Source organism: Canis lupus, chromosome 10 (assembly GCF_011100685.1).
Source record: "Canis lupus familiaris isolate Mischka breed German Shepherd chromosome 10, alternate assembly UU_Cfam_GSD_1.0, whole genome shotgun sequence".
NCBI classification, from domain to species: domain Eukaryota; kingdom Metazoa; phylum Chordata; class Mammalia; order Carnivora; family Canidae; genus Canis; species Canis lupus.
Genome location: NC_049231.1, coordinates 39,395,708 through 39,422,641, shown reverse-complemented (window position 1 = coordinate 39,422,641; position 26,934 = coordinate 39,395,708). Strand labels below are relative to the sequence as shown.

The 26,934-nt window shown below is 38.1% G+C and overlaps 1 protein-coding gene across 1 annotated transcript in view; it reads left to right on the top strand.

Annotated features, from left to right (window-relative positions):
• Positions 1 to 666: 666 nt before the first annotated feature.
• The window catches only part of MRPS9 (mitochondrial ribosomal protein S9), a 63,449-nt gene continuing 37,181 nt past the window's right edge, over positions 667 to 26,934 (top strand). The window contains exons 1-2 of the mRNA XM_038550897.1: positions 667 to 1,407; positions 13,159 to 13,338. Coding sequence (XP_038406825.1) covers positions 1,273 to 1,407; positions 13,159 to 13,338 — 315 coding nt within the window. The 5' untranslated portion in view covers positions 667 to 1,272. The remainder of the gene's footprint in view (positions 1,408 to 13,158; positions 13,339 to 26,934) is intronic.

Here is a 26,934-nt window from a genome sequence, read left to right as displayed (position 1 = left end):
TTTTTTAAGATTTTATTTATTCATTTGACACACAGAAGAGAAAACACAAGCAGAGGGAGAGGCAGGCAGAGGGAGAGGGAGAAGCAGGCTCCCCGCTGAGCAAGGAGCCTGATGTGGGGCTCCATCCCAAAATCCTGAGATCATGACCTGAGCCAACGTCCAACCAACTGAGCCACCCAGGCGCCCCTAAAGGCATCTATTTTGATGGGCTATAAAGTTTTGGTTCCCAAATGCTGGTCCGAGAACCTATGCCAATCTCTGATGAAAGTTTTACTAGCCTAAAAGATAAGTGACAGAACAACAGAATGAGCTTTTCAGTACAACGAAGTGAATTCCATTTAAAGGAACCCTTTTTCTTTCTTTTTTTTTTTTTCTGGGAATATGTCATCTCTACCTTTTTAATGACTAAATGTGTTTTAAGAAATGCTGGTGTATTCATTTGCTTGACAACTTTGTATTTGTGTTTTAATTTCACTTATCCTTCAATTCTAAGTGTTTGGAAATCCTTTCAGAGCGGCTTAGTGCATCACTTAAAGTGGATTTTGTAGACAGCACCTTGGGAGTTCCTCTCAAGAGCACACAAGGCTCAGAAACCAAGCTATACTCGTTTCTATTTCGTGACGGTGCATTTAATTCTGATCGGGTTTCAGCTAAGTCTGGGCGCTAACACACGGGAGGAGGCATGCAAACCTGGTAAGACTGTTTCATTCTCACCTGTGAGTGGTGTAGCCTGTGCGTTACACTGATACACGAGGGACATGTGAGCGCCGGGAAGGCTGCTGGAGGGGGTGCAGACCCTGGCTCCTGGAAACTGTGGAAAGGCAGAGAGAAGCGGAGACCCGTCGCTGAAAGACGCACAGGAGCCAAGGTTTGGAGTCCGTTCCTCGGTGAGCAAGGAGCGCAGCGTCGCTCGGGGCGCGCGAAGTCAGACCGCAGGAGTCGGGCGGGCGGGCGGCGCGGGTTCTGCAGTTGGACGTGCAGCACCCGGCAAGGGAAGGAAGGCCCACGGGAGAGTCGTTACTAAGACCTGGACGAGGACAGGCTTCAGCACCCGCAGGAGGAGACAGGGGCCGAGAGGGCGCCGCGGAGCGCCAGGGGGCGGAGTCGGGCCCGCCCCGCGGACTCACACACCCAACCAGCGACGAGCCGCCCCGACCGCGGGACACGCCCCCGCCCCTTCCCGACAGCCCCCGGAACCTAGCTCCCTCCGGCGCCTGCGCAGCCCTGAGGCCCCGCCCCCTCGCCCTCCCGCCTGGCCCTCCGGCGGCCAACATGGCGGCTCCCTGTGTGTCCTGCTACGCCGCACTTTCCTGCCGACTCTTTCTCGGAGGTAGGGTTAGCCTCTCCCAGAAACAAGGCGTCTGGAAAGCCGCAGCTGCGGAGTTGCAGACAGGTACCGGATCTCAGGTGAGGCAGAAGTGGATGCACGGGTCCGTGTAGCGCGAGGATGTGGAGCCGGCGCCGCTGCTTTCTCCTGGCGTCTCGCGTGCGCCCGGGCCGGGACTGAAAAGGGTCTGGGGTGTTTCGGAGAGGCCTGTGGTTGAGAGAGGAGGAGTGGGTGTTGGTTTGCAGCGGCCACTCGAGGTGGTTTCTGGGTTTTGCAGGGTGCAGTGAGGGAGGAAGTGTTCTGCAGACGGACCTAGAGCGACCCCCTTCCTTGAGTTGTCTGCGGAGCTAAGGGGAGTCGGTGCCCAGGTGTGTAGGGTCTGGAGCTCCCCGCTCGCCCTGCGGTCCATTCACCCGAGGAGGTGAAGGACTGGACTCCTGCAGTGGGCTGGAAGACTCAGTGGATAAAGTCACACAGTGGATAGGATTCATAGCGGCCTTAAAAGTGCCTTGCATCTGTGCGGCTTCTGTTTTCTTAATTTCCCCCAACGCCTGTTCTCCGGAGAGATGGAGACCAGAACTTGTACATTTCCTTTACTCCCCCGAGGGCGGTGAGAAGCCAGTATTCTAGCTTCACAGCTGTTTTGGTGATGCTGACTTGGGATCTCGAAAGGAGGGGAAAGTTTTGAGAGGGAAGAAAACGAGCTTAGTTTTGGATATAATTATAGTTATTATACAGTAATAATTGGGTTGTCCACGTGGAGATTTCCAGTAGGCCCAAAGATTGACAAGCTTATAGTTCAAGAAGAACTTCTCTACAAGCCCTCTGTCAACTTGTAGATGGTAATCGAGGCCTTGGAAGTGAATTCAAACACCTAATGATGGTGTACCGAATTGGAATGAGTAGAGGGACAGGGCCCTGAAGGACAACGGCGAAGAAGAGCCTCCCAGAGATTGAGAATGAAGTGCCAAAGAAACGGGGGAAACCAGTGTGGTGTCATGGAAAACAAGTGAATGTTTTAAGTAGGCAAAGTGATAAACAAGTACCAAATATTGTATAGAGGCCAAATATTATGATATAAAAACTATTGAAAAAAGGAATACTGTGTATTTTTAAACATCGTTTTTATATTTTAACCTAAATCGACCAGTCCATCTATTCTTTTATCCATCACTTATTTTTCATTCATTCTTTTTATTTTTTTTTTAAAGATTTTATTTGTTTATTTGTGAGAGAGAGAGTGTGTGTGCGCAAGTGCACAAGCATGGGGAGAGGCAAAGGTAGAAGGAGAAGCGGAAGCCTAAGCATTCTCCTGGCTCAGTGGGGAGCCCTACTCAGGGCTCATTCCCAGGATCCTGAGATCATGACCTGAGCTGAAACCAAGAGTCAGATAGATGTTTAAATGACTGAGGTATCCAAGTGCTCTTTACTACTTTTTTATTACAGAATACGTTGGAAGTTTTTATTTTTTTCATGCATCTCTTTTGAGTATATTTTCCCTATATATGCTTAGTTAGCTATAGCGTATGGAATGTTTTAATTGCTGACACTGTGTGTGTGTATGGGGGAAGGGGCTACTAATTTTCTCTCCCTCTCTCAACCTCCAGAATCTATGTATCCTTCTCTGTCTTTACGTTCTTTTTATCATAAGCATGCATCTATGTCAGTGCTAATAGTTGATGGCCATTTATTTTGTTTCCATTTTCTAACCATTAATAAAATGTTTAGTAAACATCCTGTAATAATTCTTAGGTACTTACATTGCTTTTATTTCTGTAGGAAAGTTGTGAGTTTATTGCTGCAAAGTGTGTGTACATCTTAAATTTTAAAAGATATTTCCACATAGCTTTCCAGGAAGGCTGTGGCAATCACACTCCATCATTGATGTATGAAAGTGCCCCCTTTTCAACTAGCATTAGGTATTTTTTTTTCAATAAGATGGTAAACAGTGATTCCTCCTTGCTTCTTTAATTTTCATCTCCCCGACTTGAAATAAAGCTTTTTTCCCCCTCCATATGGCAAATGTTTACTGAGCACTTTACTTGAGTCAGGCACTGTGAAGTAAACAAATCATTATCAAATAATTACCAGACAGTATTGACCCTTACCCTCTCCAGGGATGATCCTGAAACTGCTGCATCCCTAAATTCCTTAGTATTGTAACAGCCTATGTTTTACCATATGAAGTACAACTAAGATATATAACTGAAAGATTTAACTGACCCCCGTCAGACCCTTACTATTACCACATATATGGTTAAAGACATTTATAAAGCTTTTTTCTGGCACAGAGTTTGTCTGTCTTAAGTATTAATACTTCTGCATATCCCATCTCTAACGTTAGTATTACATTTTTCTCAGGCCATGTAGGTGGCTCAGTCGGTTGGGCTTCCGGATCTTGATTTGGTCTCACATCTTGATCTCAGGGTAGGTGAGAGCAAGCCCGGCCTGGGACTCTGCACTGTGGGTGGAGCCTGCTTGGAATTCTCTCTGTCTCCCTCTTTGTCCCCTCTCCTGCACACTTGCACATACTATCCTCTGTCTCTCAGAAAAAAAAAAAAAGTTACATTTTCTTAAAGGCCGTGTTTCATAAAACAATATAATAATAATAAATCCATCTTGTACAAGATTTTTTTTGCATTTTGTTTATACGTATGAGTGTGTCCTAGGTTGTGATACAAATAGTACCTATTACTGTGGATCACAGTCAAAAACGCTTGAGAAACACTGATGCCACAAGGAAAAAGAAACAAGTTTTGCTAAAAATTGTGACTCTTTTGTGCCCAGTTGGGACCCTCACTAACAGACTCCCTCTTGTGTACCAATCTTGTGGTATATACGTTTCATATTAATGCCTCTACAATTGCAAATATCTAAGTGTACCAAATTTGGGATAGAGGAGGGAATCTTAACTTGTGAATGGCGAAACTTCAGATTATAAACCCCTGGTTATCAGGTACCTACCTATTCACAGTTTATCATAAGGTTTACAGAGGTGAATACAGAAGAACACAAAAGTGCAGTGCCTAATGCAATTGAGTTGAAATGGGTAGAGTGGTGGGATGGGCCCCTTCTCCAAGGAGATGATAGAGTTTTCTGGAGCAATTAGGAGTTAGATAAAAAAAGAAAGATATTCTGTTCTAGGAAGATATATAGTCAGTTGATCTGGCAACGACTAATTGGTTATAGCAGTTATAATTGGTATAATAATTAGTGCAAGAATGGTGAGAGGTGGGAAAGTTTGATGGGACCCAGATTATGGTCTGTGTTGCTATACTAATGTACATGCCTTTTTTTTTTTTTTTTTTTTTTAATCTTTCACTAATGAAAATCTCACTGGCATTATTATAAGCAGTTGACAGTCATGGTATACTACAAAGGTTACCCATGGATTCTTAAATCCTCTATCAATATAATGTAAGAATGCTAATTTAGCTTTCTGAAATACTTATGACTTCTTAAGAAAGATTTATTTATTTTATATATAGAGAGAGGAGTGCATGTGCATGCTAACGGGGAGGTACAGAGGGAGAGGGAGAGAGAATCCTCAAGTAGACTCCCCGTTGAACATGGAGCCCTGCTTCAGGTTGGATCCTAGGACCCTGAGCTTGTAACCTGAGCTGAAACCAGGAGTCAGATGCTTAACTGACTGTGACATCCAAGCACCCCTATATATATATATGTATGTATATATATGTATATATATGTATGTATTTTTTAAGATATTATTTTTAAGTAATCTGTATACCCAGTGGGGGCTTGAACCTAAGTCCTTGAGATCAAGAGTTGCATGTTGTACCCACTGAGCCCTTATGGCTTATATTAAGGAAAAACAGTAGACTAATTTTCTATTTTGAAAGCTAGAATTACCAAATATCAATGATATGTCCTCTTAATTTTATTTTCTATTAAACACTCAGTGCTTAAACTTTACATTTTTATTGAGTCAGTACACCCCTTATTGAATTGGTCTGTTTGCTGAAGAATGCTCAATGGCATTTGGTGGGTTGGCCCTGTATATTTTGATTTTATTGTAAAAACAGTGTTATTTTTGTCTTAAGTATCTATTCTTTAATCTTAACGGGCTCCTAGGGATTATAATATTGTATATTTATCATGACATCCAGTTGGTTTATAGTAGGGTCTAAATAAACTTTATTGATAAATTGCTTAAAAACTCTTTGAAATTAAAAATTGACTTGCATTTGTATCAAATGCTGTATGTAGCTCTGTAAATTCGTTATGTTTTCCTCCAGATAACTTGATTTTTTTAAAAAGCCTATTTTATTAGCAATGGAAATGAAAACCTTTTTGATGGGATAAGTTGTTTCTTTTGAAATCCATCCTTTTAAGGATGGATCTAAATCTACTTGTACTATGCTTCATTGTTGTAATTAGGATGATGAATTAATTAGTTACTTATTGCTGCACCCCCAAACTTAGCAGCTTAAAACAGCAGACATTTGTTATCTCATGGTTTCTGCGGGTCGAGTTTGTAGGCACAGCTTTACTGGGTTTTCCCTTTGGGCCTCCCATAATTTAGTAGTCCAGGTGGTGGCTGTGGCTCCTGTTATCTCAAGGCTGGAGGGTGGAAATCTGTCTCTCAGTTCGCTCATGTGGGTGTTAGCAGGTTATTGGACTGGCCGTTGGCTGGAGGCCACCCTCCGTTCTTGTCACATGGGCCTCTGTAGGACACCTCACCACATCTGGCTTCTATCAGGTTGATCAAGGGGGAGGGGCAAGAGGGAAGACAGTCTTTTTATAACTTAATCTGAGTGGTGACATTCTGTCACTTTAGTAGTATTCTATTCGTGGGAAGCAAGTTTCTCAAGCAATTTGCAGAAGCCCACATTCAAGGGGAGGAGATTGAACAACAGGATGAATACCAACTGGTAGAATCATGGGAACCATCCTGTAAGCTGCCTGCAACTATGTTCTTTTTTATTACTTAAGTGACTTGTGTGTTTATAGGTCTTTCCCTTACATTTGGTTTGTAAACCTCTTGAGAAAAATAGCATAACTTTTGTATCCCTACTCTGATGCCTATTACAGGACCCACAGACACCTCCTAGATGCTCACTGATCATTTCCTGAATTAAACATGTGAAGAGTTCTTACGTGTAGGGATATATGTGTGTGCACATGTTGTGTATGCACATGTGTGTGAGCACCTGCCATGCTCCTTTTTGCCAGATAGATTAGTAACTTAAGAAAACTGCATTTTGACCATGTTTCATACTTCCTTCTCTCACTGTGGCAACATTCTCATTTTAACATCAGTCACTTCTGCTTGACAGTTATTTCTGTCAAAACTCAGGAGATAGCCTGGCTCATAATAATTGCTTAAATTTTGTTAAATTAACTTGTAAAATAGTTTACTTCTTGGAATTTTATGAAAAATAAAGCATGTTCAAGCATTTACAAAAATAGAATACTGTAATGAACTCCCTGTATATGTCAGCAGGCTTCAATAGTTACTACTGTTTTCTGAATTCTGTTTCATCTGTCTCCCTACCTTTTTTTTTCTAGAAGCTTTTATGTAAATCTCAGGCTTTCCATTATATTACTTGTATATATACTTGAATGTGCATCTCTAACAAGTAGATTTTTTGTTTTTAAAAATTATTTATTCATGAGAGAGAGGGAGAGGGAGGCAGAGACACAGGCAGAGGGAGAAGCTGGCTCCATCCAGGGAGCCCGATGAGGGACTCAGTCCCAGGACCCTGGGATCACGACCTGAGCCAAAGGCAGACACTCAACCACTGAGCCACCCGGGTGCCACCAAGTTGCTTTTAAAATAGAAAAAAAGAAAAACAAAAACATGGGGGTGCCTGGGTGGCTCAGTCAGTTAAGTGTCCCTCCTTGCCTTTGGGTCAAGTCATGATCTCAGGGTTCTGGGATCAGGCGCCATGTTGGGCTTCCTGCTTAAGCAGGAAGTCTGCTTCTCCCTCTCCCTCTCCCTCTCCCCCTACTGCCTGCGTGTGTCTTCTTGCTCTCAAATAAATAAGTAAAATCTTAAAAAAAAAAAAAAAAAGGCTTCCATGCCACTATGGATATATCAGGCAGAATGAACAATAATTTCTTAATATATCTGCTACTTATTCCATCCATGTTCAAATTTCCCTGGTTGTGTTAGCAATAATTTTTTATAGTTTGTCTAAAGCACGATTCAGACAAAGCCCATATATTTTATTTGATTTGTAAGTGTGTTAAGGCTCTAAATTTATAAGTTTGTGGAAAGAATATAAATCGTGAATTTTGCTCAAGTAGTGTAGTAGATTTCCATGTTTGTTTAACCTGGTGTCCACTTCCCTTTCACCAGGGCACTGCTGCTTTCTCAGGAGGGATGAGTTCTTCACCACTGGATACAATCTAGAAGGACTATAATCTGGGGCATCTGACCCAAAGTAGCCCCATTAGATAGTCCCTCCCATGAGATCTTGAGCAGAAAGCTAATGACAGTTGCAATACCGTTTTATCTTAATGGCCATAGACTTCATTGCACATGCCGTGGCTCATTGGAGTTCCTGCTTCTTAGCTCCCTGCTTCAAGTATAGTCCTGGGCCCCTGTTACTCTTCTAAGAAATGTCTCTTTTGCTTGAGCAAAATCATATTCTTTTGCTTGCATCCAGAGATCTCTAGTTGATAAAAAATATAAACTCATTCAAAAAAACTTACTGTCCTCTCTCTCTCTTGGTGTCCTTCTAATGTTTCTTTCTATCCATGTTTTCTCTAATATGACTTTAGTCTTTACCTTTTCTTTGAGTCCTCCAAGTATTTTTTCTTTTGCCTTTTCTATTCAGATTAGCAGCAGCTTCTTCTTTGTTCCATTTTTATCCAATTGAACAAAAAGGAAACTCCTGAATACTCGTAATATCATTAAAGTAGTGTGTGGCACTGGCATTTGGCCAGATTTGGGACATCACTGCTCTGTCAGGATGTGTCTGCTTCTTTGGCAACCCGCTTGATTGAAATTATAGTTGTCTGACCCACTGATTATCTTAAAAAAGAAACAAATCTGTCAAGTTGTATCTATACCAGTCCATAAAAACAAAGTGTGAGGAAAATTCTCTGTCATAGCTTTTCAGTTGGAAACAGAACCTGTAGAAAATTTTGTTGGGGATTTGTACTTAACAGTAGTGAAGCATGTTCTCTCTAGGAATTCTAGCTGTTTATAGCTAAAGATCTAGTCAATTCACATTCAGCCTTATCTTACTTAATGGATTGTGCTAATGAATAATGGACTCTATTGAATGTAAATATTTTTGTGTGAATCACTGCTGGAATAATTTAGAATATTTATAAATATATTCAGTAGTCTGGTACTGATGCTGTGATGGTTTTAGAAAAATATGAATTCCAGAATGTCACATTCTTAGGCAGTGTATACAAATGTCTTTGAAAAGATCCTAAGGAGATTGAAAAATAGCGAAGTGTGGACTTTTTAAAAAAGCCCTTTCTAAATGAACAATAAAAAATTTTAGTTTTTATTTTTTTTATTTTTTTTTTAATTTTAGTTTTTAAAGCATCATTTATGTTAAAACTAAGAAAGCTGCCACATGTCACAGAGTCTTAAGAATCTAGACACAAGATAATTTTAATTCAAGTGAAGAAATGAATCTTCAGGCTAATAATCAACTCTTTTGCTGGAGGTAATACTCAAATGTTGTCAGAACAAAAGAAGAAAAGGAACTGTGGGAGAGAGAGATGAAGAAAACACAAAGGAATATTTACTCAACAAAATGGAAGAATTATTTTTCTATAACTGCTTCACACTGTCAAGGACATTCTTAAAAGATTGGGTAAGGGAGAGCTATATGAAATAGTAGATAAGACAAGAAAATATGATTGAAAAAATGGTTAAGGGAAGATATTTGGAGATAGACCAGTGATTGAAAAAGCTAAAAATTCGGAGTGGCTGCAGAATTGACACCGCAGGAAACAAAACAAAAAAAAACCCAGGAGTAAAAATTTAAACATCATTCATAATGCAGAACAAAGGGATAAATAAGACTGAGAGAACGGAGATAGAGGACAGGAAACCAGATCACCTCTGTGGTCGGAGAAGAGAATAGTAAGGTGAGAGTTGGTGAGTATTACTTTCTGAGGTTGATAGGAGAAATAATCTAAGCATTTTATTTGGAGACATATAGGTAATCACTACTAAAATAAAAGGCTGTGTGATGTCCAAATTGCTGGATCAAAAAAAAGACAAATATAAAAAACTGCAGACCATTTAGCAAAAGAAAGAAAACAGGAATGGAAGCATACAAAAATAAAGTAAGATGGAAAATGTGACAGTATCTATTAAATCCATTTAAATAAGGTATTCTCATATTTGTAAAAAACTCAGATTGGCCCAAAAAACAAAACCTAAAGTGATTTAAAATTTAAATGAAAAATACGGTCAGTGGGATCCCTGGGTGGCGCAGCGGTTAGGCGCCTGCCTTTGGCCCAGGGCGCGATCCTGGAGACCCAGGATTGAATCCCACATTGGGCTCCTGGTGCATGGAGCCTTCTTCTCCCTCTGCCTGTGTCTCTGCCTCTCTCTCTCTCTGTGTGACTATCATAAATAAATAAAAATTAAAAAAAAAAAATACGGTCAGTGATATTCCAGGGAAAGGCAAATGGAAGTCTGAAAGGGTTGCAATATTACGATCCAACAGAATGAAATTCAAGGTAAAAGTATTGCCTAGGAGTGCAACACTTTATAATTTGAAGGGTACAATCTGCCTTAAGATAGAACTCTCTTCAGAGAGTACATTGGATATACCACTGAAACATACAAAGGAAAAATACAAGAAACGAAAAGATAATTAAGATTAAAGCTATTGTATGGATATAGATTCATAACTGTTTCTTTGGTATTTTTTTCTGGCTCACATCCAGTATAAAGGAGTGCTTAAAATTTTTTTCTAATATTCTTTCTTTAATTTTATTGTCTACTTTATAACCACTGTATCATTGCTTTTTGAACATGAAGTATTCAGTTCATCAAACCTGTCACCTCTTACTCTGCAGACCCATCTCATGTCCTGTTTCATAAAAATAATGGCCATAACACATAAGTAATCTTACCTTTCCGTCTTTTTCCCTCACAAACTATGTTGTTTCTTTGCATAGTAAAATAGATGTTTCTTATCCTAACACTAATGCCTGCCATTCCCCCTACTTTGATGGTGTCATGTCATGTCCCTTGCTGATTATTAACAGACGGCATCTCTAGCTCAGATCTCTCCTGTGTACATACCCACAGAGCCATCTGCCTCCAGGACACCTATCTCTCTGGAGATGCCCATCAAGCATCTCAAACTTGTCATGCCCCAAATTGAACTCATCACTTTCCTCCCTATCTTACTGTTCCTTTAGAACTCATTACTTCAGTGAATGGAAATCTCATATTCACTGGGAGACTCATTTCTCCTGAGGGCTGTGATTGGTGGTTGGTGGCAAGTGTAGTGGGGTCACCTGTATTACAAATCGTTTTGGTTATGGACAAAAACATTTTGTCACGTGACTTAGAAAACCAGCAGTGTAATCATCCTTTTGGCAGTGGAACATTGGGGAAAATCACCTCTATTGCGTGACAGCTACTTTCTCCAAATCCAGATCAGTATTTTCTCTTCATTTTGAATACAGGAAGCAACATCTTCCAGTGTTCAAAGAAAACATGAAATCATTGAAACACACACACAGAAGCAGAACCCTGGGAAAAGTAAAAACAAGATGGAAAAACTCCTGAGACAAGGATTTGATGCTGTTGGCACTAACTGTGGGGAGAGGGAGCAGGATTAGGAGTGTACAAAGAGGCTATACGTAAGCAAGTTTGGGTCATGTTTTTACTCATTGATAGTGACACTGTATCTTTATAAAAACATCTTAAGATTCTTGATTAATAATATGAAGAGAGAAGAAACTCCTTTGTGCTCCCCAAGGAAAAATAAACTATAAAGTTTCATGGGATTTTAAATTGCCTTATTTTACTCATTAAGGAGTTGCAAGAAATAATTTTATCACTATTTTGATTTGTGAGAGTTTAAGAACATAATTTTTACTATTAATAGAGCATTGTAATATTTGTAATATTTGTCCTGTATTTTTTCTTTTACTTTTTATTGTAACTACAGTGACAAATTATTATAGTTATTTGAATCTCTGATTCTCAAAGGGTTAGGGAATGGATGAGTGAGAGATGATGGTGGTGGTGGTATGTGCGAGAGAGGTTTGTTTGTTGATGAAGAGGTAAGTGAGGGAGTTACTAAAAATTATAGTTAAGGTCTGAATTGCTTAAGAGTGCTTAACATTGTTGAGGCTGGGATAATGGTCGAGAACCACAGATTAAGATTTTGAGAAAAACCAGGACCAAGAATATCTATTCTAGTTATATCCATCTACTGAATGTGGCTAAATAGTCATTTGAAAACATTTTTCTGGTTCCTTAGCACCTTTTATTGCAGGTGAACTATTTATGCCTTGGGGGGAAATTCCTAGTGCTATAGCATAGAAGGTTCAACAGCGGCAAGTGATACCATTACTGATAATTTAGAAGGATGGGAAAGCCCTTATTTCTGTAAGTTAGTGTATTGAACCAAATTAATGATAAAGCTTGTCAGTGCTTACTGAAGCAGTTTCTTCACTGCATCAGCTTAAAATAGTCTCAAGCTAAGCTAAACTGTTATTTTAAAGCCTTGAAAGATGAGCTGTATTTGTACCCTAAAGCAAGATGACTACCTATAGCCTAAGTGTGCTATTCTGCAGTACATGCCTCTTTTCTCCTTTGTCCTCTGCTTGCTGTCTGTCTGCAAGGGCATTTACTTCTTTTCAAAGGGAGTGTCATCTCTTCATTACCTGTGTGTCAAATATCACAAGTAGTTGACATTGACCAATCAGTATGAAATGTGGATATTTGCATTAGACAAGGATGTTTTCATATCACTTCTAGGTATTTTGGGTTTAACTGTGTGAAATGCTAGTAGTTTAAACTACTGTGTAAGTAGAGGCTTTTAAAAGCTAGCTTTTGAGTGGAGGACGATTTCTTTTTCTTTTTCTTTTTCTTTTCTTTCTTTTTCTTTTTCTTTTTCTTTCTTTTTCTTTTCTTTTTTTTTCTTTTTCTTTTCTTTCTTTTTCTTTTTCTTTCTTTTTCTTTTTCTTTTCTTTCTTTTTCTTTTCTTTCTTTTCTTTTTCTTTTCTTTTCTTTTCTTTTCTTTTCTTTTTCTTTTCTTTTTCTTTTCTTTCTTTTCTTTTCTTTTCTTTTTCTTTTTCTTTTTCTTTTTCTTTTTCTTTTTCTTTTTCTTTTTCTTTTCTTTTTCTTTTCTTTTTCTTTTTCTTTTTCTTTTTCTTTTTCTTTTTCTTTTCTTTTTCTTTTCTATGATCAACAGGAAGAAAGAGAGGCAGACACACAAGCAGAGGGAGAAGCAGGCTCCACACAAGGAGCCCGATGTGGGACTTGATCCTGGTACTCCCAGATCACGCCCTGAGCCGAAGGCTGACTCAACCGCTGAGGCACCCAGGTGTCCCTTGAGTGGAGGAAGATTTCTAACAGCTTTCTTTTTTTCTTTTTTTTTTTTCCTAACAGCTTTCTTAACAGGCCTTTTACCTGTTTCCAGACTCTTGCCAACTGAGTACTATAATAAAAACAATTGTTTGAACACCCTGTTTTATGTAGAGACAATAGCCTACAAGACATTACATTGTAATGTAAATGTAAATAATTACATTATTTAATTTAAAATCTAAGTTAATCACAGTTTAATTACATTGTAAGGTAAATATAATGTAAATAATTACATTAATTTAAAATCTTTTCTCTTTTCATTTATATTTTCTGCTAGATATTAAGGCTAAGGCACACCACAGGTGTATCAACAAAGAAAAATGTTGCAGCCTTAAGACGTGAAACTTACACAGTGGATTTTATTAAAAAGCAGATTGAAGAGTTCAACATAGGAAAGAGACATTTAGCCAACATGATGGGAGAAGATCCAGAAACTTTTACGCAAGAGGATATTGACGTAAGTACAGTTACTCGGTTGGGAAAGTAATTGCTGTAGAGTTTGTTTGTTATGATTTATTTATTTATTTATTTGAGAGAGAGAGAGCACTAGCCAAGGTGAGGGAGAGAGTGAAGGGTAGAGGCAGAAGGAAAAAGAAACGTAAGCAGACTCTGTGCTGAGCTCAGAGCCTGATACAGGCCTCCATCTCATGACCCTGAGATCATGGACGACCTGAGACAAAACCAAGAATCCAACACTTAATCGACTGTGCCACCCAGGCATCACTAGCTCTGTCAGTTTTAATCAAACTGTAAGAATAAGGAGAAATACCACTCTGCATTGCAAGTTGGAACCCAGGTTTCAAAGAGAAATGCTACCCTGTATTTGGAGCATTGTGAAGCATAGTGAGTGTTAGATTTTAATGTGAAATGGATAATTGTCTTGATTCAAGGTCCTAGGAGCCAATGTGAATATTTAGAACAATGTAGAAATATTTATCCTATTGTAGTTTTAAACTCAGCTTTCTTACAAATAGTAAAACAGATGATGATGGAAATAGAGTCAAGTTTATAGAAAGTCCCATAAGTAAACCTGAGTTTAGTGTTTTTTTATTATTATCTTAGCTATACATTTGAATTTTCAGTCAGGGCATGTTCTAAATGATTTGAGAGAGTTAGAACTGTGTTATTGTTCCACTTTTGAGTTGTTCTGACCCTGATAAAAGTAGTAATAATAAATAATACTTTTTTGCTAGACATCACAACATAGCTAGCAAAGGTACTTAAAATTTAACCAATTTGAAGTTTGTTCTAACTTTTTAAAATTTTATTTTGAATTCCATTATAGTTAATGTACAATGTTGTGTTAGTTTTGGGTATACAATATAGTGATTCAGCACTTCATACAACACTCAGTGCTCATCACAACTGCCTTCCTTAATCCCCCGTCACCTATATCCCCCATATACCCCTCCCCCCCACCGGGAACCATCAGTGTGTTCTCTATAGTTTAGAGTCAGCTTCTTGGTTTGTCTCTTTTTCCCTTTGCTCGTTTTTTTGTTAGCTGGTTTCCTAAATTCCACAAATGAGTGAAATCAAATGGTATTTGTTTTTCTGTGACTGACATGTTTCACTTAGCATTATACTTTCTAGCTCCATCCGTGTCAGTGCACATGGCAAGATTTCATTCTTTTTTTATGGCTGAATAATACTCCTCTGTGTGTGTGTGAGTGTGTGTGTGTGATATCTTCTTTATCCATTCATCTATATCCATTGACATTTGGGCTGCTTCCATGATTTGGCTATTGTAAGTAAAGCTGCTATAAACATAGGGTTGCATGTATCCCTTTGAATTAGCATTTTTGGATTTTTTTGGGGGGGGGGTAAATACTTAGTAGTGTGATTGCTGGATCATAGGATAGTTCTATTTTTAACTTTTTGAGGAACCTCTGTCCTGTGTCCACACTGGCTACACTACATTGCATTCCCACCAACAGTGCAGAAGGGGTCCTTTTTCTCTACATCCTTGTCAACATCTGTTGTTTTTGTGTCAAAAAACAATGTGTCAACATTCTGACAGGTGTGAGGTGATATCTTATTATAGTTTTTTATTTCTCTCTGTTGTCTAATTGCTGTGGCTACAACTTCTAGTACTGTATTGAATACAAGTGGTGAGAGTGGACATCCTTATCTTGTTCCTGACCTTAGGAGAAAAGCTCTCAGTTTTTCCCAATTGAGAATGATGGTAGCTGTGGGTTTTCATTTATGGCCTTTATTATGTTGAGGTATATCCCTTAAACCTACCTTGTTAAGGACTTTTTTCCTGACTGGATGTTGTGCTTTGTTAAATGCTTTTTCTGCATCTATTAAGATAATCATATGGCTTTAATCCTTTCTCTTATTGATGTGATGTATCATATTGATTGATTTGCGAATACTGAACCACCCTTGCATCTGGAAATAAATCTCACTTAATTGTGGTGAATGATTTTTTTTTTAATGTATTGTTGGATTCTGTTTACTAGTATTTTTTTGAGGATTTTTGTATCCACATTTATCAGATATATTTGCATGCAGTTCTCCTTTTTTGTGATGTCTTTCTCTGGTTTGGTATCAGGGTGATATAGAATGAATTTGGAAATTTCCTTCTATTTTTTGGAATAGTTTGAGTAGAATAGGTATTATTAACTCTATAAATGTTTGGTAGAATTGGCCTCTTGAGCTCTCTGGTCCTGGGCTCTTGTTTGTTTGGAGTTTTGGGTTATATAATCAATTTTTTTGCTGGTTATTGGTCCACTCAAATTCTCCACTACTACTTTCACTTTTGGTAGGCTATATGTTTCTAGGAATTTGTCCATTTCTTTCTTCTAGGTTGTCTAATTTGTTGGCATGTAGTTTTTCATAATATTCTTTTATAATTGTTTGTATTTCTATGGTATTGATTGTTATTTCTCCCCTTTCGTATTATTTATTTGAGTCCGTTTCTTTTTTTTCTTTTTTTTTCTTTTTTTTTTTTTTTTTTTGTGAGTCTAGGGAGAGGTTTATCAATTTTATTGTATCTTTTCAAAGAACCAACTCCTGTTGTCATTTTTATGTTCCATTGCTTTTTAAGTTTCTATATCATTTAGTTCTGCTCTCTACTTCATTATATCCGTACTTCTCTTGGTTTGGGGTTTTGTTTGTTCTTCATGTTCTAGTTCCTTTATAGGTAAGGGTAGGTTATTTATGATTTTTCTTGTTTCTTGAGGTAGGCCTGTGTTGCTATAAACTTTCCTCTTAGAACTGCTTTTGCTGCATCCCAAAGGTGGGCCATTGTGGTTTCCTTTTCATTTGTTTCCATGTACTTTTTGCTTTCTTTGATTTCTTGGCTGACCCATTCATTGTTTAGTAGCATGTTATTTAACTTCCATGTATTTGTGGTCTTTCTAGTTTTTTTTCTTGTGATTGATTTCTAAATTTATAGTGTTGTGGTAGAAAAGATGTATGGTATGACTTTGATCTTTTTGAATTTGCTGAAGCTTCTTTTGTGGCCTAATACGTGATCTGTTCTGGAGAATATTCCATGTGCACTTGAAAAGAATATGTATTCTGCTAATTTAGGATGGAATATTCTGACTGTATCTGTTAAATCCTTCTGTTCCAGTGTGTTATTCAAAGCCACTCTTTTCTTGTTGATTTTCTGTTTGGATGACCTGTTCATTGACATAAGTGGGGTATTAAAGTCCTCTAATATTACTGTATTATTATCAATTAGTTCTTTTATGTTTGTTATTAAGCATTTTGTGTATTTGGGTGCTCCCATGTTGGGTGCAAAATATTTATAGTTGTTATATTTTCTTGTTGGACTGTTCCCCTTTATTGTTAGACAATGTCTTTTTTTGTATCTTTTTACAAACTTTGTTTTAAAGTCTATTTTTGTCCAATCTCACTATTACTACTCCAGCTTGTTGTTGATATACATTTGAATGAAGTTTCTCCATCCCCTCACTTTCAATCTGTAGGTGTCTTAGGCCTGAAATGAGTCTCTTGTAGACAGCATTTAGTTGGGTCATGTTTTGTTACCCATTCTGTCACCCTCTGTCTTTTGATTGGAGCATTTAGTCTATTTACATTCAAAGTAATTATTGGTAGATACATATTTGTTGCCCATTTGTTACTTTGTTTCATGGTTTTTGTAGTTTTCTGTACACAAGATACTGTCAGTTGCAAATATAAATAGTTTAACTTCTTTCTTTCCAGTCTGGATGCCTTTTGTTTATAAAATAATGATATCTGAAACTATTTCTAAAATGTATTTAAGCAAAAATACTTAAGATTTAAAACAACTTTGAGATGCCTGGGTGACTCAGTGGTTGAGTGTCTGCCTTTGGCTCAGATGTGATCTGGGGATCCAGGATCAGTCCCACATCAGGCACCCTACAGGGAGCCTGCTTCTCCCTTTTCCTGTGTCTCTGTCGCTCTCTCTTTGTGTCTCTCATGAATAAATAAATAAATCTTCAAAAAAATATTTAAAACAACTTTTTTCATACATTAAAATATATTTAAAATTTGTCAAAGTTTTGGGGCACCTGCGTGGCTCAGTTGTTGAGCGTCCGACCCTTGATCTCCACTCAGATCTTGATCTCAGGGTTGTGAGTTCAAGCCCTGCATTGAGCTCCACACTGGGTATGGAGCCTACTTAAAAAAATATTAAGGTGTTTACACAGACACATATCAGGGTCTCCATTTTGAATATTCTTTTTATATTATTTAGATAAATCTAAAAAGATCCTATCATTCAGTCAAATGAAACAATATATTTTGTTCTGGTTCTTAAAATATAGAATTCCAGAGAGAAGATGTGTAATATTAGTGTATGAATGTGAGAGATGATGGCTTTTCTGTACTTTTAAAACTGCATGTGTATATAGATGGTGAAAGTAAGTTGATGCTATTTTGTGTCATTTTGCTAATAGAATATGATGAAAATCTCCCTTAGATTTAGCCAATAAAGTCCTGAATTAGTATGAAAAACATCCAGTTGCTCATTTAAAATATGTAGAATGTTTGGGGCACTTGAGTGGCTCAGTTAGTTCAGCATCAGACTCTTGATTTTGGCTCAGGTCATGATCTCAGGGTCTTGAGAACAAGCCCCGTGCTGGGCATGGAGCCTGCTTAAGATTCTCTCTCTCCTTCTGCCCCTCCCACCATCTGAAAAATAAAATAGATTTTTCTGAAATGAAGCAGAATTTCTTGTGAGGAATACGTATATTTGCAGAACACAGAGGACTTTGTTAATTTTTTTTTAAATAAATTCATTATAGTTGAAATATCCAAAGATGCAGAACCTGGGATTGGAAGATTCCTTGCAGTGTCACTAACTAGTGTAATGTTCACCAAGTCACAGTGCTCTGTCACTTGATTTTCTCATCTCTAAAATAATACCTGTTTGCCTATCTTAGAATATAACTGAAGAGCATGAGATTAATGCAACATGTTATTGTTCTCATTACTATTAAATGCAATAAGTAAAATCTACCATAATTTGAATCATTTACTAGTTCTCCGCCTTTGTCACATGAATCTTCATCCCACCAAAGACACTATGTTGAAGAGAATAATAGGAAGTATTGTTGAGTGTATTGATATATGATTGAGGGATTGTGTCTCACCTGGCACACTGCTGAAATGCCTGTGTGGAAGTGTTAGCCCTTTTCCTTGCTGCCAGTGATGTAATCCTGCTGTGTTAGAGTTTCCTGCAAGTGATTGATCTGCTTCAGTAAGGCTCACATTTTACATCAGTTAACTCTGAGCATTTTATTAAATTTAGTGGACTCTCTTTGGCATCTAAGTAAATGTAAAAGCAAAAGAGGACAGTGATAATTGTTACCAAAGCATAAAAATTACATACTATTGTGATTCCTGGTTTTGTGTATGCTTTTGAAATTTATTTTTGTTTGAGATTTGGCTGTAAATATAACCTAAAAGAAAGTATATAGCTAATGAGTCTTATCCAGCATTTCCATATTGACAAAATGGTTAGTTATTTCTAAAGACAAAACCAAATAATTTGATATCTAAAATCAGGAAAATATTTTAAGCTTCCAGATAATTTTTTATATATATATATTTAGAAACTATAATGCTTTTTGTAATGTGTTTGGCTTTTAATACAGAATTTAAAACCAGGTATAGTAATTTTTCTCTTATATAATCAGAAAATCAGATATTTCATAGAAATGAAGTTCTCAGATAAATCTATTTTTAATTGTTATTTGTAATGAAAAATACCACCAATTATTAAAAACCTCCTATATATGCTCAAGATGCTGCCTGGGAGCCTGATTTATATTACCACATTCAGTCTTTAGAAAAACCTCATGGGGTCAGGATTTATTGTTGAGGAATCCAAAGCTGTACAAGGCCTTCCTATATGCAAAGTCTGCTTTTCCACACTTTCAGATACTAATTTTTTGGGTAACATTTTCTAAAATAAATTGTGCTCCCCCCCCCCCTTATTTAGTGGAGTGTAGTGAGTATAATTTAACCTCACAGTGCCTCAGGATTTTCCTTTTAATATGATTGTTTAGCTGTAATACCTTGCCTGAAGCTTGTAGTTCCTCTTTGTCTCTGTAGTGAATGGCCTGGCCTTGCCTTAGTACTGATTCCTGCCATCTCCTTTCCTGTCAGGACGTCTGCATGTGCGAGTACCCGCCTCTGCCCACTCTCACCCTCCAGCCTCTGGCATAACTAATAACTAAACTTGTTAGGCTTGTGAATTAAAACTTGGACTTGGTGTGAGAACCTGTGTGCCCTTCTAAGTAAAATAGTGAATTTATGTCACCTATTTCAGCTCTTCATAGGCATCTTTTGGGGATTTCTGGGTTTAGAACTTTATTCTAGAACGCTGAACTTGAATAGAAATCTAGTCCCTGGCCTTACTGAGTACAACATACAGAACATGTGAAAATTATACCTAGCTAATCTTACATGCTACTGTTTCTTTGAGTTATAAAGACTTTTTTTTTAAGATTTTATTTATTCATGAGAGACACAGAGAGAGAGAGAGGCAGAGACAGAGGCAGAGGGAGAAGCAGGCTCCATGCAGGGAGCCCGATGGGGGACTTCATCCCTGGACCCCGGGATCATGCCCTGAGCCAAAGGCAGATGCTTTAACCGCTGAGCCACTCAGGCGTCCCTGAGTTATAAAGACTTTTAAGAGTACAAATGTGAGTTAGTTAAATAGAAAGGATGTGACAGATAAAATTTTATGAATAAAGATAATTCTACTTGTAGCTTTTAATATTTACTTAAAGTTCTGTGATTTAGAAGTTTATTATTAAAGCTACATCATCGTATATCTGCCAGAATTGTTTTTGCAAAATTACTTTGCTATATTTAATGCTCAATCTTGGTATTGCATTTATATGAAAAAATTATTTTTGGTTTGTAAAATAAGAAATTAACTGGAAAGAAATGAGTTATTGGCATATACGGGTTTTCTCCACATCGAGATAGTTTAATTTTTGCCTAGTATTTTAAGTTCTTTTAAAAAGAAACCACCCAATGCACCTCCTGACTGAACCACTATGATGCCACTGATCACCTATCAGTGACAGGTGATCGTAGATCTGACAGGAGGAAAAAATGGGTCCTCTTTCATAGTAGTAGCATATATGGTGACTTGCTGCAAGTACTTATAAGCATGTTAAATGTTTTGAAAATATATCTTAGTGCTGTAGTTCTCAACTCCCATTCCTCAAGCCTTTCACAGGTTACTGCCAAATGTTGATCAGCACCTAAGAAATATTTTTGGCTTTCACTGTTTAGTTAGTATGAGGAGGATTGAACTGTCAGATTGAACACTGAGCTGAGTGGGTTCTGTAATTTAGCTAAAAGCAGTGACAGTTTGGCCAAGGGAAGATTCTCTGTGTATGGAGACTGTAAAGAAATGAGCCTCAGGACGTGTGATGGAAGCCAAGGCTGCAGCATTTGCCCTCAGTGACCCAAAGGGAAAGCCTGGTCCATGACACTAACACATTGTTATGCTGGAGCAGATATTGAGTTACAGTAATTTCAAAATCAGGCTGTCTGCACACAAAAAAAGTTGAGGACCACTGCTCTTTGCATTTTCCTTTTTGAATAAAGTGGTATCAGTTATCAATGTTAAGTTGGAGACATCTCAGTTATATCAGATATTATGGACACAAAATTGCACTTGCATTTACTAATGTCTTTACTTGGGAATTAAAAGTTAAGTTCTACATTACTATAGAAATTCAGGAAAAAAGCCAGCAAATTGATATATAACACTGCTGAAGTCTACCAATTACTTTTTAATTGGTATTATAGACCTCATTCTGAAACCAGAATGTTTTATTCTCCTCAGTGTGAATATGCTGTATGAAGTTTCTCTAATTGATTTGCTGTGCCCATTCCATTTGATGTATCATTTTTCACAATATTTCCTAATTTGTGCTCACTTCTAATGAACAGAGTCGTTAGGACAGGCATGTCTAAGTACAACTGACAGCTAACATTAGGTGCCAGATGCAGTTTGTAAAGCTATGTAGAGCTGTAGAGAACAGTTTAAATAAATTAGCACCTGTACATTAGTCTCACTTGCTGGTAATTTATAAGCGAATCAGTAGAGATGACATTTAGGTAAGTCATTGATCAAGTTAACAGCTGCAAACCCACTGCCCAGCTGGGATACCTAATTAATAGAGATTGCATTCCTGACCCAGTGCTCCTCCTGGGTTGAGCGTGCAATCCTTTTATACTTTGATTTAAGCCTAAGAAGGTAGTTAAATACTTTGCCTTCATTTTAGGGAACCCTTGAATTACCAGTACTCCCAGCATTTTAAACATCTAAAAATGTAAGAGACATATTTTCAAAGGGGAATTGCCTTACTCCGTGATTTAAAAAAATCAACCCCCCAAAAGGTTAACTTTTTAAAAATTTACATTCTTTATTTTTGTCAGCACTTCTTTTTGATTCAGGTAAACAGGGCTACGGTCCAATACATTTTTAAAGGTTTCTATACTTGCCATTAAATGTATACTCCACTTTTTTGTTTCCAAAAGAAGCATGGTTTTTGTGTTTTTTTTTTTTTTTGTTGTTGTTGTTGTTGTTGTTACTGTGACAACCAACCATTGAACCTACTTCATATATGAAACTAATGTGGAAGAGCTTGGTTCTTGTCTCACAGAGTCAAAGAATGAATCTCGCAAAGAAGAGTTAGTAAAGCTTTAGAAATTTATTAAGTAAAGATACAGAGCAAGCTCTCAGAAGTGAATGAGATTTTCTGATTGCCTCAAAATCAGAGTAAGGCAATGATTTGTTATCTCTTTCAGGTGTATGTTCATGGATATTGGTGAGGTTTACATACCAGTATGAACTACAGGTTACATCCAGAATCTGGTTCTTGGATAGGAAAAGGGTTCTCTTGAAACAAATGCTAGCCTAAAACAAATAACAATATTAGGCTAGTAATATTATTTTCAAGCTTCTTGAAAAATTGAGTCCCAACTGATAATCCTCACAGGGTTACCACTGAGGGCTTGTAGGGTTGGTCTTTTATTGAAAGCTAACCAGGGAACCTAAATCCTTTTAATATTATCTCTTGATACCACTGTTGAGTAGGGACTAGTGATAACATCTTTAATGGCTTACTACTTTGGGATCTGGTTATTCTTTGTTGGTCACAGGTGACTGTCATAAAAAGACATCTTACCTTCCCTGCCCACACCTAGGGCAGGGTAGTCTGGCTTGTTTCCTCATCTCTGGTTTCCTTACACCTCAGCATTTTTGGAGTTTTTTGTGAGCCTGATTCCGTGGCCCCCTACCTGTCTCTCTCTACCTAGCCCTGTTTGTCCCTAACTTGAAGCTATTTTTTCAAATGTAACATAAGTTTAAAACACTAAGAACTTTGCCAAGCTGAATTCCATACAAATTCCAGAACTTCATTATAAGAACTATTAAGCTAGAATTTATTATAGGAAAGTGCTTTTTTCCCCCTCCCTATACCCATGGCTCAGAGCTTTTTCTGAGGGAACATAAAACTGAAAGGCTAAGTCATCAACAGCCTCAAAATCAGAGTAAGGCAATGATTTGTTGTGTGTTCATGGATATTGGTGATGTTAAATACCATTGTGAACTACAGGCTACATCCAGAATCTGGCTCCTGGATTGGGAAAGGGTTTTCTTGAAACACAAATGCTAGCCTAAAACAAATAACAATATTAGGCTAGTAATATTTTTTTCAAGCTTCTTGAAGAATTGAGTCCCAACTGATATACACTTGGCCCTTGTACAACACAGGAGTTAGGGGTGTTGCCCTCCTGTAGAGTAAAAAATCCACATATGCCTTTTGACTCCCCCAAAACTTAACTACTAATAGCCTACTGTTGTTTGAATGCCTTACTAGTAACATAGTTGATTAACATATTTCGTATGTGATGTGTATTATATATCGTATGATTACAATAAAGCAAGTGAGAGAAAAATGTTAAGAAACTCATAAGGAAAATACATTTACAGCAATACTCTGTTTATCAAAAACAAAAATCATCGCCTACATGGACCTGTAGAAGTTCAGACCTTTGTTCTTCACGGGTCAAATGCATATATTTTTGTGTTCTGTTTTTTTAAGATTTTATTTATTCATGAGAGACAGAAAGAGAGGCAGAGACATAGGCAGAAAGAGAAGCAGGCTCCATGCAGGGAGTCCAGTGTGAGACTTGATCCCGGGACTCTAGGATCACATCCTGAGCCACCCACGCGTCCCTATATTTTTGTTTTTGTAGAAGAATTGGGTGTTTCTCAGTTTATATATCTGTTTTATGTAGATTGTTTAGAAGTGAAAAAGTGCTTATTCCAGAAAATTAAGGGGGCACCTGGGTGGCTCAGTGGTTGAGCATCTGCCTTTGGCTCAGGTCGTGATCCCAGGGTCCTGGAATTGAGTCCCGAATCAGGCTCCTTGCAGGGAGCCTGCTTCTCCCTCTGCCTATGTCTGTGCCTCTGTCGGTCTCTCATAAATAAATAAATAAAATCTTAAAAAAAAATTAGGAAATTTCAGTTAATTCTCTTGTGGTTAATAAATGTGGCCCAAGTTGGCCAAACTACAATTCACATGTGAAATGCCAAGTGTCCTCTAATTTAAGACCTAGGTCATGTCCTGCTGGTACATCTTCTCTAGTGCCTAGTCAGTGCCACATGCACCAGGGAATCCTAGAACATTATAGGTAGGTTAACATTAGCAGAAAGTCCAGTATTTCCCTCACCACCTTCTTCCACTGGTTTTCTGATTGACTTAATTTTCCCTTACAATATTTAAATTCTGCATTTTTACCATGCCAATACAGATATTTCTGAATAACATCAGGAAAACTGAAAAACAGCTGAAGTTTTTCAACACTTTCTTTGCCTTTGTTTCTCATTTGGTTTACAACCAAATGATCCTGGCCAGAGAAGGTGAAATCTTATCATAAGTGCTTGCAGCGTAAGAAGTGTGAGAGGCAAGAAGCAGGAAAGCTGTTGGGTTCTCTGGTGGATCCAGTGCCCTCATAGAGGCAGGGCTTCTAGTAACAGAATGGCAGTGACTTCAGGGAGACCATGCTGATGAGATTGGTGCCGGAACAGCATACTGCAGTACACATGTTCTCATATTTTGCAAACGTGTAGAATGTCCGGGAGCTGTGTCATTACCAGCAGGCTTTAGAGAGGAAGGTGATACATACTTTCTTCCCCTCACCATTCCTGTCTATAATATGGTGGTAGGGACATTACTGTGGACCTGGACTGAAAGCCTTGCACTCTGGGTGGAGTGTTCCCTAGAGAGTACATTGCAGATATGGCTGTGTCCTCCTGGGCTCTGGAGGATAACCTTGTTGCTTCAGGTAGGCATTCTGAGTCTGCAAGAAAGAGGTGGATGCTTTTCATTTTTGTCATTATGTTTGGTTGGGTTTTTCTTCCTTTTCCTTTGTTCTAGGAAGAAAGAGGTGCAAAACCAGGAGTTTTCAGTATTGGTCACAACTTGATATTTATATCTTTTTCTTTCCAGTCGCAAGTTAAGATTAACTATGGAAAAGGAACAACAGAGGATAGAGGCAGTGGGGAGGACAGTGGGAGCTCTCCTGAATTAATAGACATTACGAGGAGACTAATGAGGTTTCTGGAGTCTTATAAATGTTTCCACCTTCTGCCCCAGCATTGAAATCTAGGCTGAAAAGAAGTATAAAATCCAAGTGCTCTTGCCTTAGATACAGTAAGTCAAAGTCATTCAGGTTAGTAGCAGACAGCCTCAATGGTGAGATGTCAGGAAATTCGACTTTCCACATGGTTTCCATGATACTAAGTTCCCCATTCAAATCCCCAAGGAGGGCAGCTTGGATGGCTCAGGGGTTTAGCGCCCCCTTTGGCACAGGGCCTGATCCTGGAGACCTGGGATCGAGTCCCATATCAGGCTCCCTGCATGGAGCCTGCTTCTCCCTCTGTCTGTGTCTCTGTCTCCGTCTCTCTCTCTCTCTTTGTGTCTCTCATAATAAATAAAATCTTTAAAAAAAAATCCCCAAGGAATCAAATCACAGATCTGAGTATTAAAATGCTTTCACCTCACAGAAGAGAATATGAGGAATGGCTGTCATTACCAAATTCATCATAGAGATCTTCTATTCAAAGACTATTTGGTAGTTAATATTCTCTCGTGAACGTGGGTATTTGTTAAGTTAGACCAGTAAAATTAAATTATAGACTTTATAACTCTGTAACAGTTTAATGAGGTTTGAAAACCATGCTGAGGTTCACAATAGTAATGTCAGTGCAGTGCTGTCCATACTGCTTGAAGGCTTTGGTTAAAATCATCTAAAGCTGTGTGGTTGCCACTACCTAATGTGTGGTTGTTTAAAGTTAGTTAATATTAATTAACATTAAAGTTTAGTTCTGCAGTCACACTAGCCACATGTGAAGTACACAATAACCACATGGACTACAGGCTGTCATACCAGCCAGCAGCGATTATAGAATATTTCCATCATCAGAGAAAGTGCTTTTGGACTGTGTTGACCAGAGGATTGCTCTATCATTTCCTTCCCAAGTAAGAATTTTTAGTCTGCCTTGTGTTATTTAAAAGAAAGAGAACACTTTAGAAGTATAAGTAATATCATTTTGCAATTTCATTTTTAAAATTGCTTTCATTGAAACAATTCAAAATCCTTGAAGAATTGGGCTTTGAAAACAGTTCAGAAATACACTGTAGGAATAAATAGAAATTTAGAAGGTAGAAAACGGTTGCTTTTATCTGAGTGAAACAACAGGTTTACTAAAACAAGTTCAGTTATTTGGTTATTCAATTATAGAAGAGCAAAAGATTCATGACTTGTGTGTATATATAAATATGTGTGTGAGTGTGTGTACACATACATACATATACATATTTATGTATGTATATTACATGGGGGTAGGAACCAGAATTGAAAAAGTGAAAATATTCTAGGCTAATAGCAATAGCATTAAACCTTAGTTTGTATACTATTTCTTGTGAAAATTTCGGTCATACAGAAAAGGAGAAATAATTAGATAATGTATACCCTATGACCATCACCTAGTTTAAATAGCATTTTGCTATATTTGCTTCCCCTGTGTATTTTATTTATTTATTTTTTTAATTTTTATTTATTTATGATAGTCACACAGAGAGAGAGAGAGAGAGAGAGGCAGAGACATAGGCAGAGGGAGAAGCAGGTTCCCTATACCGGGAGCCCGATGTGGGATTTGATCCTGGGTCTCCAGGATCGTGCCCTGGGCCAAAGGCAGGCGCTAAACCGCTGCTCCACCCAGGGATCCCCCCCTGTGTATTTTATAGCTGAACTATTTTCTTTTTTTTTTTTTAAGGGTTTTTATATATTTATTTATTTGAGAAAGAGCGTGAGAGAGAGCATGAGTGGGATGGGGAAGGGAGAGGGAGAAGCAGACTCCCTGCTGAGCAGGAAGCCTGACCTGGGCTTGATCCCAGGACCTGGAGATCATGACCTGAGCCTAACTGACTGAGCCACCCAGGCACCTCTGAACTATTTTCTTTTAAAATCTGCCTTCAGTCAGGTCATGATCCCAGAGTCCTGGGATGGAGCCCCATGT